The sequence below is a fragment of the Pipra filicauda genome, unplaced genomic scaffold (genome assembly GCF_003945595.2).
Source record: "Pipra filicauda isolate LSUMZ 115617 unplaced genomic scaffold, ASM394559v2 scaffold192_size1418226_pilon, whole genome shotgun sequence".
In the NCBI taxonomy this organism is placed as follows: domain Eukaryota; kingdom Metazoa; phylum Chordata; class Aves; order Passeriformes; family Pipridae; genus Pipra; species Pipra filicauda.
The window spans coordinates 1,231,582-1,248,810 of record NW_024104301.1 but is presented as its reverse complement, the minus strand read 5'-3'; the positions used below and the strand labels follow the sequence as shown (position 1 = coordinate 1,248,810).

General features: G+C 43.5%; 1 protein-coding gene across 1 annotated transcript; it reads left to right on the top strand.

Annotated features, from left to right (window-relative positions):
• Positions 1 to 2,639: 2,639 nt before the first annotated feature.
• VPS37B (VPS37B subunit of ESCRT-I) lies at positions 2,640 to 16,533 on the top strand. Its single transcript, XM_027739794.2, has 4 exons — positions 2,640 to 2,770; positions 10,369 to 10,540; positions 11,174 to 11,256; positions 12,363 to 16,533. The coding sequence occupies exons 1-4, from the start codon at positions 2,666 to 2,668 to the stop codon at positions 12,864 to 12,866; spliced, it is 864 nt and encodes a 287-aa protein (XP_027595595.1). The 5' UTR covers positions 2,640 to 2,665; the 3' UTR covers positions 12,867 to 16,533.
• The last annotated feature ends 696 nt before the right edge of the window (positions 16,534 to 17,229 follow it).

Below are 17,229 nucleotides of genomic sequence, written 5' to 3'. Positions count from 1 at the left end.
TTATTATCACTCTGTAGTGCCCTCCACCAGAGATTCTCACTCACAACAGCTCTGTGTGTTCAGTGTGAACTTTTCCTCTCCACTCTCACCTGCAACTGAGCAGTTATTATTCCTCTTTTTAAGTAAAAGGCACCATGGTTGAGAGAAGCTGAGAGCTCCACTCAGGGTCACACAGCAAGGCAGTGGTAAAACTAGATTTACAACACGAAGCTGAGTCAGACTCTTCTAAACCACACTCCCCCCAAACCATTTATTTAGCTATGGTATGAAGTTCAAATCACCAACGTTCCTGGGAAGAAAGGACTTCTTTTAATCCCTCAGCTAATTCCTCTGTTTGTGTGTGTATCTAAATGTGTGTTTGCATGTACAGATTTACAACAGGTTTAACAGAAAACTGTGACTCTGTCTGTTTGCTGGGCATGTGCAAATACGGGGTATGTGGTATCATGTTGGCAGGGTGACTATCTACTGGTTTTAAATAACCAGGTCGGGCTGTAGTGACTGTGCAAAGCCATGTCACTGCCTGAGGGCACAGCTGCTGACTCACCTGGAGCACAGCACATACCTGCAACAGGCAGGTGTGTTCAGGTGGATGAGTGAACGCATGCCCATATCTCTAATCACCTTCTCCCCACCCTCAGCAAGCTCAGCTCAGCTTCCTGCTGCACAAACTCTGTGCTCTTACATCCTTCTGAGTACACTCCGTTTGCATCAGGGCTGTAGAGTGAGCAGCCAGAAGGCCTGGAAGGCTTCCTCTAGCAGGGTCACCTTGTTGGCCGCTATTACCTGTGGATAATAATGACAAAGAGGGCTTCTGGGGTGGGGGGAGAGGTGTGGGGAGCCGAGTTTAATTATAGGACAAAAGAACAGCCATAAAGCTGTCACATCATCACTCTGTCCTGCCAGGAACTGCTGGGCCCCTTCCTGAATGTGATTGCAACATCATTGCATCAGTGATGGATTCAGTCACTATATGGCTTTTTTTTCTAGTTAGATCAAAATACCCACTCCAAATATCCATTCTGTACCCTGCTACCTTGGCTCAATTGCTCGTTCTGGCTCTCTGTGGTGTTACACACACACAGAAATGAGCACACCCACACCCACGTAGGTACAAAAGCAGGCCAGGAGGGTGGTGTCTGCCACTGATGCATATAACTTAGGCTCTGTTAACACAGTTAATTGTTTCCAGGCATAATTGTCTTTATCAGCTCTGCTAACAGTAGTAGTAATTGGGGAGCTGCTGGTCCTCAGGGTTACCACACAGAGCTGGTGACTTGACTGATATAAATCAGAAGAACAAAATGTATGATGTTTTAATTGATGCAGTTTTTGCTACATTACATTTCAGAAGCATTTAAATTCACCATGAAATACATCTTTGACATTAATTATTGGCCTTTGCTCTTGAAGAAGAAAGTGCTTAATGCAGACAAAAGGACCTAGCACCAAAATTTGGCAATATAAGATTTTAAGCTATTTTTAACCTAAATAGCAATTCAGCCTAGGCTTGAGAACAATAACGCAATCACCCTATTGAGATGTACTCTAGCCAAGCCCCAAACTGGTAAGGAAATGCAAGTTAAATAATTCTACTGATTTTCCTTCCGAATTTACAGCTGTGGAGTTTTGAACAAAGGGAGGACAAGAGTGCCTACAACACTTCCAGGCAGGAGCACTGGGAACAGTGGGGATGGTGATGTCCAACCCCCCAGCGGTCCCAGCACCGCCATCCTTGAGTGCTGTGTCTGGTTCTGGGCCACTCGCTTCAGGAAGGACACTCAGGTGCTGGAGTGAGTTCAGAGAAGGGAATGGAGCTGGGGAAGGGTCTGGAGCAGCAGGAATGGCTGAGGGAGCTGGGGGGGCTCAGCCTGGAGAAAAGGAGGCTCAGGGGGGACCTTCTCTGTCTCTGAACTCCCTGACAGGCGGGGGGAGCCAGGGGAGGCTTGGGCTCTGCTCCCAGGGAACAAGGGACAGGACAAGAGGAAACAGCCTCAAATTGTGCCAGGGGAGGTTTAGGTTGGACATCAGGAGGAATTTCTTCATGGAAAGGCTGATTAGGTATTGGAATAGGCAACCCAGGGAGGTGGTGGAGTCACTGTCCCTGGAAGTGTTTATGGAAAGACTGGACAAGGCAGTTAGTGCCGTGGTCTGGTTGACAAGATGGGGATCGGTCACAGGTTGGACTCGATGATCTCAGAGGTCTTTCCCAACCTAACCGTGACCCTGCGATCCCTCGGGACTCCAAGGACCTCGAGCGCATCACATGAGGCGGCGCGCAAAGCTCGCTCTGTGCGGGGCTCTGCCCGGCTTTGCCCCCAGGGGCTGCGCTGTGCCCTTGGCGGGGCTTCGCCCCAGAAACCCCTCACCCGGGCGTCACACCACAGACCCTCCCCAACAGGGGCTTCACCCCGGAAACCCCTCACAGGAGCTTCCCCCCCACACCCCTCACAGGGGCTCCCGTTGCCCCCCCGACCCCCCTTTGGTTCCGTCCCCCGCCCGCCCCCCGCGGTCCGCCCCGCCCCCCCAGCAGGGGGCGCTGAGGGCGGTGCCCGCGGGACCGGGGCGAGAGCGTGGCGGCACTTCCGGTGTGAGGCGGGAGCGGGGCCGGGATCGGGAACGGGATCGGGAGAGGGAACGGGGAGGGATCGGGATCGGGGCCGCGATGGCGCTGGACGTGCGGCGCCTGGAGGCGCTGAGCCTGCAGGAGCTCAGCGCGCTGCTGGACGACGAGGAGCAGCTGCAGGACATGGCCCGCGAGATGGAAGAGGTGAGGGGCTGTGAGGGGCTGCCTCATAAAACCCCCGGCCGCGGCCTCTCCCCGGGTCACCCCCTCAGCCCGCCGGGGCCCCGGGACCGCTCGGTGTTTGGAGGCTGGTAAATGACTCCCCGCTCCCGGAGCTGCCGGGTGCGTGAGGAGCCCCCGGGGCTGCGGGAAGCGCTGCCGGCCCCTTCCCTGCCTCCCCCTTCCCTGCCTCCCCTTTCCCTGCCTCTCCCTTCCCTGCCGGCCCCTTCCCTTCCCTGCCTTCCCTTTCCCTGCCGGCCCCTTTTTCCCTGCCGGCCTTTTGTTCCCTGCCCCGCCGTGGGGCGATCGGTGCCCGCCGGGTGCCAGAGGAGGGGTGAGGGGGCTCGCCAGGCTGAAAACGCTGAATTAAATTAATTATTCAGGGCTGGAGATGGGCTCAGCTTTTCCATCCGTACAGCCTTGGTTTTGCGCCTTGGGTTTTGTCAGGGTGAATTCAAAGCAATGCGAAAGAGGTTTCTGTGTGCCCCGGGCTTTTCTCCCCCTTGCTTTGCCTTTTGCACAGGCCGAAGTCCCTTTGTCAGTGTATCTGACTCTTAAGTCGTGCTTTTGAGTCTGTCCTTAGAATAGAAACCTGTTTTCTTCCCCCCGCTGTGGTTGTCTTTAACGAGTTTTTCTGTGTGCCAGTGTTGCAGTTCTGATAGGAGACTGTTCTGGGTTTATTTGGCCACAGATGTGCCTGAAAGGCTCTCTCTGTGTGGTCAGCTAACAGCAAAGAAGATGAAACCATTTCTACGAAAACTTCAAAAGAAAGAAATGTGCTGTGCTTCTATGGGTCTTGTATTTATTGGTTTAGTTGGTTAAAATTTGAGGACAGAAGCCCCAGGGAAAAAAAAAAAAGGGGCAATGTGTTCTTGAGAAAGAAGCTTAGTTTATTAAGTAAAATCAGTTATAATTGTGTTCTCTCAAACTAAGATTCCTTTTGGTGCTTCTGAGGAAGTTGTGCTGGATCCCCTCAAGCCAAATTGTCAAGGTATTACAGATGGAGAGGCCTAGTGAAGGCTGAGGCCAAGTTAACGAGGTGTCCTGGGGAATTTACTGGCTGTATTATGCAACAATTTATATTTTGAACCTTGTGTCAATAGATTTGTGAGAGGGGGCCAGGCAGAATAGTTTATATTCTGAGAACTTGGAAGAAACAGGCACTGCTGTGGCGAGTAAAACATGCAGAGACCTCGGAGGCCCTGTGGTTTGCTGGGGGCAGGAGAACCCTGCTCTATAAAAACTATTTAAAGAGAGCCAGTGGGTTATAATGGGCTTAAGTTTGCAAAGATATAAATGGGGGCAGCACTGCTGGTTTCAGTGTGACCTCTGACAAGGGACAGGAGCACAAAGCCTGGCTCAGTGGGCTCTTTTTTATTATTTATTTGTCAATGTGCACTGAAGACTGTAGGTAAGAAGTGACAGAAAACCTCATGACCTCAGTAGGAAAGATCCTCTCTCACACATGGGGACAACCAGGCCATATTCTCAGTTTGACCCTCTGGTTTTCCTCTTTGGTTGGCATCAGAAGGGCTCTAAATTGTAGAGTAAAGTTCTCTGGGCCCCCAGGGAATATTTTGTGGTGTTTGGAGAGTGTGGGGTTTGGAGGTGCTCAGGCTGTGTGGAAATATGGCTGTGCTGCTGTCTGGCATAATCCTCTTTTATTGGATGTGGAGGCTTTTACTGGAGTATGTTCAACTAGAAATGTGTTTACTCACCTTGGAAAGAACTGGCTATGCTTGAATATTTCTTCCTCATTCTGTTCTTGCCTTCACTGAATTGTTTAGTACCTGAGCTTGTGCTGCTGAGACCTGATTTTTCACTGTGGCAGGAAGAGGGAGAGAGGGAAATCCTGAGCATTAAGGAGGAACCATGGTGACTTCACTGCTCCTTGGCTGTCAGTCCCTATGTATCTGTGTTGTAGGGTTATTCCAGAGTCCTTAAATTCCTAATTTTACTGTGACATGCCAATTAAATCACGATTCCTGAGTCACTTCTATGAGGTCACTTGTATTTTTAGTGGCGAAGTTGGCTAAAGCTGATTATTCCGTAATTGAAAAAAACCTTTGTTCTCCTCGTTGCAGGGGAAACCCAGCTCAAACCCCAATGTTTTGTTCACAAAGAGGAGGATTTGGAAAACCACTCAGCTTTCTTACTAATAGCTAAAAATAGGCACTTCCAGCCTTAAAGGGAATGTATTCCTGTGTGGCATTTGAGCAGGATTTGTGTGTGTATCTGTGTGTGCCCACTCACACATTCCCATTTCTAGGGTGATGTGCACGTGCAGTGCCCTGCACCTGTGTCCTCAGGTGTGTGACACTGTGGCTTCAGAGCTAAGCTGCTGCTTTTCCTGCCTCTGAGGTTGGTTTTGCAGCCTCTGGGCTTTTAGTGCTTGAACAACAAGCATCTTGTCTGTTAGAAAGAGGAAGGAAGCCAGTTGTCTGGTACTCCCAGTCTTTTAAAATTGAGGAGGGCTTTTTTTTTTTATAACTCTTTCAGGGTAATCTCTGTAGCACATCTGCAGTATTCATCTTCATGAGATAGTGAATCACAGTTTGGGTTGGAAGGGACCTGAAAGATCATTTAGTTCCAAAGCCCCTGCCAGGCAGGGTCATAAAAGTGCCTTGTTTATAAAAGTGAATGTCCATGTGAAAACTCTAAAAAGCACAGATGAGAGAATTTGTGACCTGACACTGGTGGTAATTTGGTGAATTTCTCTGTGAAAACAAGTTATTTTTTTATCTCCTGGATTATCCCTTTTTGTAACAGTGCAGCATTGTGTTACTGACTGCTGAGGTTCCACTGCCAAAAATTGTTCGCTCTTCAATACCTTAATGATATGAAATCAAGAAGTCAGCCTTCCTCTCATTCCAGAATTTCAGAGTACACTGGCAAGCACAGAAGGGATTTTTGAGCATAGACCTTTTCTCAAAAACTGATTGAAAAGATCAGGCAGGGCAGAAAGTCCAAGTTAAACTGTGTATTCGTGCCCAGATTTCTTGGATTCCCACTCCTGTCCTGAAACCAGTGGTTATGTGCCAGTGGTTATGTTCTTGTTGGCCAAACATGAAATTTAGTTGCAAAGTTAGGAATTAGTTTGGGTGACAACTATAGATTTTTCTCTTCCAGCTGAGCATCAAATGAGTAATCTGCCTGTGTCTGATGAGTGCAAATTGCAGGGCTGAGTGTCTGTTCCCTCTGCAAGAAATGTTTAGGAACTGCAACTTACCCTCTAAGCTTCATTTTGTCATTTTTTAAAGCTAACACTTAAGTGCTCAGAAGAGCTAAATTTAGCCAATCTAATTACTTTGCAACATGTTTTAATATTTATTGCAGAACACATGTTGGTAGGGGGGGTGTTATTCACCAGTCCATGATGAAAAAGCACTGTTAAATCTTCTGTAAAAGAAGTCTCTCTTCTCCTACTCTGCACCTGTCAGCTCCTGTTTCAGGGGTTAATTTGACACTCCAAATGTGCATCCTTCTACTCCTGCAGTGGGACTGCGTATTTCATTCCTAAGTTACGAGTATGTGTAAGTGAAAGAGAATGTGGGAATGATAAAGGTGAGAGAAACCTAAACCTAACGTGGATGTGTCCCATGTATAAAGCAATTAAAACAGTGCCACACAAAGCTGCTTTTATTTATAGCTCCTTAAGAGACTTTTTCTCGAAGGTACCAAGAGACTCCTCGCTGTGTTACTGGCTGAGGAAGCTTATAATTATAGCAGCACTTGCTGGACTTTGTGGGATTGTAGTTGGGATTGCAGTTGCTCAGTGTCCCAGGACTCAGTTCTGGGAATGTGCTTTTGGGTGAACCGGGGTGACCTTTCTCAGCATTTTACACAAACCATTATTTTGGTGTAAATGATAAACGTTTATAGTACAAATGTTGCTAAGCTGGTACTAGTTCTGCTTTAATTTTACCCAGCATTTATCTTCCTTTTCTGAAAGTGAGATGAAACGAGGCTGCAGCTGATGGAAGTAGTAGAATCTCAGTGCCCAAAGAAGTTGCTGCTGCCTGTTCTTGGAAGTGCTTATTAAATAAATCCTTGAGTAAAATTATTCAAATTACTTCTGTGAAAGAAACTCATTTTTTAAGCAGCTTAAGTTTTGAAGTGCTGCATAAACCATGATTTTTGTCTTTTATAACCTCTGTGTGTCCGTGGCTTCATTTTCTTGCAGCGTGCAGTTGGGTTTGAGTTCTCTGCTCAGTGGTGAGCCATCCTTGTGCCATGAAAATCCTGTTACAATCAGCTCAGTATTGTTGCCCCATTTGTCCCATTCAGAATTCATAGTGAGAGCTTAGCAGTTAAAAAAAGAAAAGTGTATCTTCTCTTTAATATTGTCCTGTCTCTTTGTGTCTCGTGATTCTGACTGGTATTTCTCATCTGGTTTCAGATTAGTGTTTCCTGCCTGGTGAAGTGCTCATGACTTCAAGAATCTTACTAGGAATTCTGCTGGAGTCCCATGCTCCTGGCTGATTTCTCTTAATAACTTTTTTCCTTGCACTTCCAGCGGGCAGGTGAACATCCAGTTCAGGAGCAGTTCCCTGCTAACACACATTTTTGTCATAGGGCACATCTGACAGCAAAATAGCATCTTTTGGATTTACTCCTTCCTCAGCTTTTGTCTTAGGCTTGTGGGAAGCTGTGAAGGGATGCTGAAAGCCTGCTTTGTGCTGCACTGATAATCTTAATAGACTGTTCATGCTGTACTGTGGCTTTGGCCCTTGGATGATTTTGCAACTGTTTTATTTTTGTTTTGTTTTAAATTAGTCATCATTTCTTGAAAGTTTTTCTACAGTGCTCTTTAGGCAAATTTTACAGTATTTGCTTTCTGATTCTTTGAATTAACTTCCAAATGCAGGGGAACAGATGCTGGAAAGCTTCCTACACAGACCTTAACATCAGAGCCAGAGATTATTCTGGTTTGTAAAATCCTGACTGTGTTCAAGTTGCTTTGCTGTGGGATTATATCCTTTCTGTTTGCTGTGAAATAGAACTCACTTGTCCCACGGACTTCAAAATTCTTTCAGAGATGTGAAGTATTTAAATGTTCTGAACAGGTGGATGAGTCTTCACCAGCTCCTCCTTAAGTTTCATTAAGCATCATTCCTAAGTTTACTTTGTGTTTGAGGAACTGTTTCTTCTCATGGTTTTGGGTAAGATTTGAGTTTCTCATCTCTCCAAGTGTCCATTGTTAGAAGACATTTGACACAGACTAATGCTGGAAGTGAAGACCTCAGGAGTGACACTTGAATTCATTATTAAATGTCAATAGTGGTTTTGTTCAACTCCTGCTAAAAAAAAAATGCCCTTCTTAGAACTGCTGAAATATGGAAAAAGTTGAGTCATTAAGTCCTGTGTAATTTCAAGCACTGTAACTTAAAGTGCAGTTATGAATAACTTAACTTCTTTTAGTTTAAAACAAGTATTTTTAAGGCTTTTGCTAAAGTTTACACTAGTCCATAATTACTAGATCCCAGATGCAAAGGACAGGACAGGATGTCACTCTGCCTTAGATGGAGGTAGGTCATATTAGTCATATTTTCCTTGTTTATACAAGTCAGATACATTATGTCATACTGATATTTATTCATCTTTACCATTTGAAATGATTTTAAAATAAAGTTATTCAGCAAATCATTGTAGAACATAAGGCATTTTCTTCCTGGTCCTCTCTAGTCCTGTTGAGAGACATTTTGAGGAGACATCAGGTCCTCCTTCTCCTTTTTACTGTGTATGATTTCAGTAGAAGCTTCCTTTTCCTGGGATTTGTGCCCTTGAAAGGTTTATAGGTTTGTGTGCACTGGCTTTTTTCTCTCCTGAGTAAGTGTTCGCCTTCTTCATCCTAAAAGAGAGATCAAAGTTCACTCATTAAACTGGTCTTCTTCCCACACTGACTCTGCACCTTTGAAATGAGAATTATCAGCCTTGCAAGCAGTGAAAATACAACCACCAGAGCAAACTGGAGTCACTGGGAGGAAGTAGTGAACTCATTAAAATGGTGAAAAAGGCACCAGAAACCATCAGTCTTTTTGCACACAGTCTTCCTTGGCTGGCAGTGGTGGTGACAGGTGTTTGGGAAGAAGCTGGATGCCAGTCATTAAGCTGTTCAATCCTGTATGTTTTAATTCTCTTCATAATTGTTTGAAAAAATGTAAATTTTTCAGCTTTTCGAAAGCAACAGTCTTATCAGGATTGGATCATATGAGAATAAACAAATGGAAACCGGTTTAATTTAAATTATTTTGCATTGGATTCAAAAGTAAGAAGAGGGGATTTTCCTTTGGTTCTTGGAGGGGGTTAAATTGAACATGAGCATAGGACTGGAAGTTTATTTAGGCTTGACGTGAGAACCTTTAGAAGACAAAACAATATTGAAAGAATAATTTCTGATTTTCACAATTTAGAGTAGAATTTTTGGTTGCTGTAGAATTTAGGACTTAACATTATCCTTACCTTGATTTTTTTTTAAAGTGGTTTGGCAAAAACAGGGTGAAAGAGAGTAAAACTTGGGTATTTGAAGAGCAGTATCTGGGGGCAAAGGTGTGTTTAAGTAACACTGAGCCAATTTTGAATTTAGCAAGTTAAAGTAGTGTGTAAATATTTCAAAAGGAAGTAATTGCTTTCAAAGAGAGTTGCTATGCTTGGAAAAACACCTGAATTTTGATCCTGTCCTTTTCTGGGGCTTTTAAACAGCTCATTTGGGTTTCCTCTTTTCCTGTTTGTGAGGTGTGGCTCTGTATCCACCCAGGAGCGTGGAAGGAGAAAGCCCCTCGTGTTTGCACTGACTGATGTGCAAGGTCTGTAAATGGGATCTGTTGGAGCTAAACAGGGATAAGGTGGGCTGGAAGGGAGGTATTGATGGAGGAGGTCACAAAAAGGATACTAGAAGTTTTGTTGGTTTTTGAAGGCAGCTTAATAGAGTTATGTTGTGCCATGGGAAGACTGTTCCACTTGTTGATTCAGACTGAAAATCTGAAATCGGATGCCTTGGTTTTTGGTTTCTTTCCCTTTTGATGTCTGAATATTTTAATGAATCAAATGTGACACCCGGGACAGAGTTCCCCAAACACTCAGCTTTCCCAAAGCTCCTGAAGAATGTCTTGATAAAATCCTGTGCCTATGTGAGTGTGAGCAAACGGGAATCTGGCTGAATCCTGAACTTGTGACAATTGTCAGTTGTTCTTTAGGAATAATGTCTTAAGGCTAGGAAATGTTAAGCAGAAGGAATAAACCAAAAAAAAGAAGCTTTTGGCATTAATCCAGGATTGGTTCAACACAGTTGGAGGAAAAATATTCTGGAGAAGGAACAGTAACGATGCAGTCTTTGTTATTTGCAGGTTAACAAGATAAGGGGTGACATTCTGCTGCAGTCATTGCATCTCACTGCTGGAATTCAGATCTTTTCAGAGAGCAACTGTTGCTTTATCTGTCAATGTCATCATTTGCAGGTTCAATACCACAGCACTAATTTTTACTTTTGTTTTTTATTTAAAAGTTTTCAAATTTTTTTATTGTCCTGCTTCGTAATTTCACTGTTATTTCAGGCACTTCTTAAAATATTTATTTCTTTCCAGGCCCAAAATGTTCAGCACAGCAAGGACATGACTCTCGCCAGCAACCGCAGTCTGGCAGAAGGAAATCTCTTGTACCAGCCAAAGTTGGAGTCTTTGAAATCAAATTTGACTGAAAAATATCAAGAGCTGCAAGTTCTTTTTGAAGCATACCAGATAAAGAAAACAAAACTAGGTAACACTTGCTGTTGACAATTATGATTTGCTGTTTTCTAAGTGAATGTAAATCTGTTGCCTGTTTGTTGTTTGGTTTGTGGTGTCTCATTTTTATCTGTGTGAATTAGGGTACAAAGTGAAATGTCACACTCGTGTAGCTCTGAACTAGATCACACTTATTATGATTTATTAAGTGTCTGTTACACCTAGTGACAGATGCTGTGGTTTCTCTCTGTTACTGTGTGGTTACCTACCTGTTCTTGACCTGCTCTTCCCTAATGATTAGATTCATTTACTTTGCTAAAAACACAAGTTGAATTTTCAGTGACTAATCGTAAATCAAACAGAATATTGAATTGACCTTTCAGTTCATACCGAATCATGAAGTATTGCATATCTGATTCTGCACTTGCTGAAGTGCTTTGGCTTTCAATATTATAAATGTATCATTGTAATTAAATGTCAGCTTTTAGCACTCTGACAATATTCTGACAATATTCTTACTCTATCTCTTACTGTAGAACACCCTGTCTAGAACAAGGAGCCTGCTGCTTGTACATATGTGCCTCAGAGATTGTTTTGCTGTCTGGGGCTGTAGTTATAAGTCACTTAGAGGCAGCTGTCATTTTCTGTTCTTTCCATGCCATTACAGACAGACAATCCAGCAATGCTTCCCTGGAGACCCTACTGGCTCTGCTGCAGACCGAGGGGGCAAAGATTGAGGAAGACACAGAGGTAACGACAGAACACTCCAATTCTGCCACTTACACCCATAACTGAACCTCCCAGAGTCCACTCCTGCAGTGCAGAGTTTAACATGGGATATTTGTAAGAATATGGTCTGGTCTTTGCTTTGAACTTCAGTGAACAGCCATTCAGTTCCAGTGATTTTTTTTTTATCAGAGTGATTTTTTTACTCTTCACATCTTTGAAGTTTGAGAGAGAAGATGTTCCCTTTTAGAAAAGAAAGCCAAACCCTCTTAGTTCCTTGGCTTTGCCTTCAAACTCATCGTGTATACAAATGGAATCTCTTTTTAGTGGTGTTTGCCTGGTATCTGTATTACTTCATTATAAATGTCAATTAGTAGCCTAATAAAAAACTGTACCTGCACTGTTTTTTTGCAGCGTTTCGGATGAAATATTCCATTAGGATTTCTGCATGTCTGTGCAGGTGCCAGTGGTCACCACTTGCTGTGATACCAGTGCTTGAAGGGTGGTCTAACTTCAGAATAATGGGAGTGCTTGGCTTTTTTTGCTGATTTGCCTGCAGGCATTTTCTATAACTATATCAGGGGGAAAAATCTGTTTATTAACCTTGAGTTGTGATCACGAAAAGACATTCCCAGGACAGGTTGGATTTTGTGATTATATGTTTGTTCACCTCTCAATTATTAAACATCATTTGCTCAAAGCCACAAGTAAGGGTGAGTATTAAGCCTGACTTAGCAATAATGTGCCTCTCTGTGCTGAGCCTCACAGAGTTCTCAGTGTTTCTGTTGGCACTGAAGCAGCACTGAGCTGTAATTCAGCTTAGCTGGCAATCTGGAAAGCTGTTGGCCTTGCTTCGTTCCCATCTCTGATGATCAGGGAATGCTCAGAGTGAGATTCAGATGTTTTTACTGCTGTTACTTCGGTATAAATTTATGCAAAAGTGATATTTAACTCCCAGTGCTTCTGAGTAATAACGAACTCAAAGTTCTGCTCAGAATTCTTAGTATGCCAGTCATCTTCCGTACGCCAGCTGGAAAATCACAGGCAAAACGCTGCTATTTTTAGGATGTGAGCCATTTAGATTCTGTTGCAGTGCTCTGTTTTCTAAGAGATTGTTCTGTACTTGACAGAATATGGCAGAAAAATTCCTTGATGGTGAAATACCACTGGATTCCTTCATTGATGAGTACCAGAGCAAGAGGAAACTGGCTCACCTGCGCCGGGTGAAGATTGAGAAGCTCCAAGAAATGGTGCTGAAGGGACAGAGACTTCCTCAGGTTCAGCCTCCAGCTCAGCCCAGAGCGCCCGAGACAACACCAGCACCTCAAGATTCCTACAAGCCGGATGCAAACACTCCTCCTTCCGTCGTGCCCCGACGGATACCACCCCCCCCACCCTCCTCAGTCCCAGCAGGACGCTTCCCTACTCCGTTTACCGCAGCCATGAGCTCAGGACCAGCTCTTTCTTATCCAGGTGCTCCGTACCCTCCTCTCCCGCCTCGCCCAGGGGATGTTCAGCCCACAAGTCAAATGCCACAGCCAGGATACCCATCTCAGTTTGTACCACAGTATCCTCCAGCTCTTCCCCAAAGACCACCTCGCGTTCCGCCACATCCTGGCTTTATCCTCCAGTAAATATTCCGGTGCGCCTGACTTATTGTATTGGTGCTTATATTTCCTTTTCCCCCCCATCAGAGACTTGCTGTAGCAATGGGAAGCCTCTGTTCTTTGCACAATGGAGTACAAAGGCCGAGCTGTGGCACAGAGGTTTGCAATTGCTTTGGTAAATGTGATGATGTTTGTGTTCGAAGGTCAGTGATGACAAGGTTTTCCTGAGAAGGTGAGAGGGTCTAAATTTTATAAATCCATCGAATGGGGAAGCCGCCTGTGGTGGATTTCCTGACCTTACCAACCGAGCCACGCTCTGAATTCTTTAGTGATGGTAGATCAGCATCCTCTTCTGCTCTGGTGTGTTCCCACCACAGCTGGATGTATGTGTGGCAAATGGGAGCTGTTTGTGTCTCTAAGGAATTCTCTGTTGGTGCCCATATCCGCTGGGCAAGGGGCGTGCACTGGGTCTCCTTGACATCCTTTTGTATTCAGGGCCAGGTGCACAACATTCTCAGAGCTCACTGAGCTGCAACTCTTGTCAGAACACGGTGGGTGGTTTTCAGGCAGGGAAAACTACAAGAGTTTCATTTCTGCATTTCAGTTGTTACCTTAGAGTTCTTGTAATCAGAGTAGGCACTCCTTCCACTCCTGAACAGCTCGATACCCTCAAAGTCCTGGTCTCTTGAAACGAAACTAAACTGTTTGTAGAGCCAGTTTAGAGTTTTATAGACACTTTACCAGGCAGTTTTATTTCCTTGCCTGTTAAGACTTTTTCTTACAGTTGTTTTTTTCTCCTTTTCCACACCTTGGATACACAAGTGATTTTTTTACACAGGTGCTTAGCTTTTGATATCATGTGATTCCAGGAACCTAGGCAGGGTATTTTCTTAATCAAATACTGGATTTTCACATGTAATTGCCCACTTGAAGATTCACAATTTCATTTTATCCCTTAACTCTGTCTCTCACTTAGCAGAACTATTTTTAACTTCCCGTTTCCTTTAGTTGTGCAGTTTTGGGCATGTGTATCCATCTGGAATTTGCAGTTAACGTTCTTCTGCAAGTAGGCAAAACAGAAAAACTTTATGAACTCCACAGTGGCTGTTTGCATCTTACAGGATCTGTTCTTGACTTATGCCCCTGGAGAGGAGGCATTTTAGGACAGCTCACATTTCATTCTCAGTGTGATTCTCGAAGCCTAAGGTGCAGACGTGTGCTGGTATTTTAATCCAGCACTGGGGGAGGCAAATCTTAACACTTGTTGTTTGCACAGAATGTGTCTGTGAATTTGTTATCAATCAGTCCAGAATCTGTCATAGCCCCTGGTTATTTCAGAGCATTTTGGTATCACTGTCCTGGAATGCACTACATTGTTTGGAAGTTTGTACTACAAACAACATCAGTCAGAATAGAATATTTATTTTTTTCTTTACATAAGGCCCTGAACTGTCCCTTAATCATTTCCTCTGGAGTGTGGTGCTTAGCAAATACTAATCTGAAATTAAGCTCATAACAGGAAGCTCTCGATTCTGAAAATATGATCATTTGACTTGTTTTGCCTTCTGAAGACAAAGGGCAGAAGGTTGGTCAGTGTTATTGGCATCTGAACCAATTCCCCAGTGTAAGTCTGGCAAGTTTTTATAGATGGGGGATTTTGTGAAGCAACGTGCATTGGATTTGTTTGCTAAGTGTGTTTTTTCTGTAATCTAGTGATGGTACAGGATGTGTTTTTTTTTTTTAAATAGTGTAATATCTTTACTTGGTATTATTTTCTCACTGAAGCTTTGTATAAGCATGGTTAATTATGACTCGTTTCAAAGTAATTTTGCTGTGCTTTTAGTGCTGGTATTTGGATGGCAGCTGTTGTATCTGGATCCTAAACATAAGTCTGCTGTAGAAATGGTTTGTGTCCTGGAAAGAATTAAAGTGGATGGGGGCTACCAGAGTGGTGACTGAGTACAGAAATTCATACTTTGAGCCTGCTACACAAAAACACTCTCAAATCAGTTTAACTAAGATTTCATAAAAACAACCAGGTATATTTTACACTTATCAAGTGCCAACTTTTTTCTGAGGGTTGAAAGTCCTCAGAAGTGATGGAGGTGATGGATAAGTGTATTGTGAATTTGCACTGCGTTTTGTGTATGGAACTTTCTTGGTATTAGTAGTCCAAAAATATTTTTACTACTTGTTAAATCTTCTGTCTTTTGGTAACTTTTGTGATAACAATGACCTTTCAGGGATACTTTATCTAAAAACAAACTCTTGTGCACACTAAATAACAGACAAAGCTAATGCAATTTTTCTGTCTGAAAGCAAAACAATGCATTATTGCATATGCATGTGGCTGATGTGCCTTAGGATCACTACTGGTGATTGTAATTCTAGGAAATTAGCATTTTTATCATTTGAATGGCCATTGCTTAACTCTGATTTAAGGGCTCTTCAAGAGCACTGATTTTACAAAGAAACTCACCCTCATACTTCAGAAAAAAACAGCTGTATCTGCTATTTGTAAGCTTCTAGTTGCCTTCACTGATGGGTAAGTTTGAACATAGGTGATGTAACTGATGTGGTGTCTCAGTTATTACAGTCTCATAACTGAAGTCCAGCTGCTCATGGACAACGTTTTGCCATTAATTTGTGTGTGTGTGTGTGCACACAAACTGTAAATATTTACTTGACTGCTGGTGATGTTTAAGGGGAAAGGAGAAAAATGGCTGTGGAAAGCTGTTTAAATCCTTCCAGCAACAAACTTGAAACACTAACCTGGATCAGTTGGGCAAGAGCTGTGTCAGTGCTTTCAACCTGTTGCCCTTGAACAGCTTCTCCTGTTCTGTTATAGCTAATATATGAATTCTGCTCTGGCTAGGATGTTTAGAGTTGTACTAATTTGCACTGTTTATAAGATAGTGAGATTAAAATGCCATAGGCAAGCTGAGACTTGAGAGGGGGTGGCTCAGGATGCTTGCCAAATATATACATATATATATATAAAATGAGGATTTTTGATGTCTGCTACAAATAGCATATACTTCCCCAAAGCAATTGGAGTGGAGAAAAATCTCTTAAATACAATGTGTAACACGGCTTTAGAGTGTTGGTAGCATTGGAAATGCTCTCTTTGGGTGGCATTACTTCTGCCAGTCGTTTGTCTGCAGTTTTGTAAGTTATAACTAGTTTTATATGGTTAGACTTTGGTTGGTGATCAGCACTGAACTGTCCTAACTCGGAGGTGGGTGTCAGTGCTGTCTCCTAGAGAGGGTGCAGTCGGTTGTTCCAGCACAGCTGATCCAGACAGGTCACCTCTGACCCTGGAGGGACGACAGAGCAGGAGCTTTTGTGGGATGCCAGGAGGCACCTGGGCACAGGCTCATCATGGCTTTAGTGCCCCAACTTCCACAACCTCAGTCTCGACCTCTCTTGGGACTTCTCTGCCCTCTCTAACTGGAATCATGACGTAGACACAGAGCTCCAACCCACAATTCCCTACAGAGCTTCCTGGCAAACATGGAGTTTGGAGGAGGCAGAGTCATCCTGCACCAGTTCCTCTGTGGGATCCTGGACTGTCTAATAAAGGGGCAGTTTAATACTGAGCAAGTTGTGAAACATACAGTGGATTTGTTTGCATAATGAGTCTTTCTGTAATCTACTGTGTTCTGATTTTAAATAAAATAGCATATCTCTTGGTGCCCTGTTCCTGTTGTGGCTTCATTTAATCAGGGTGCAGTTACTTACATTAATGATTTTCAGTCTTAATGGTGTTTTTTCTGTAGCAACATAAACACAGTTGTAGGTGGATGTAGAACATAAAAATGACATTAATTATTCATGGTAAATCTGTTGGCTGTGTTTTTAGTGACTGGATATAGCGAGTCCATTTTGTGTGTAGCTGATCCAGGGTGTGCTCAGAGAAGGTTCTGCACGTTGTAATCATGGCAACGAGGTAGGTGGCTTGTCTTGTCAGCTAGAATCTCTTTGGTTTTGTTTTAATTTCCTGCAGCTAGCTGGAATAGTGGGAATGTTCAGAATCTTCACTTGGAAAAGCTGAAGGAAGGGAGAGAGCTGCTTTTATTTGTTAAGAGAGGGAAACCTTAGATTTCAGCCAAGTTAGGAGAAATGAGTCAACCAAAGTTATTTAGGAATATGAGTCAGAGGGCAGAAAAGACCTGATGTAATTTTCTGTGATATCTGTCACTTCAATAGCGTGTGAAATAGAAATCCTGCTGCGGAATAACTGATTTTATAGGGAAGAAAATCCCTGTTTTAATTGTTTCTAGATGTGTCCTGTTTGTGGTGGCTGCAGAGATTTGACAGCCTTCTGCTGATGCAGAAATAGGAGAGTACAGATGAGGAAAACCTGCTGTGCTGACTCAGAGCAGGTGGG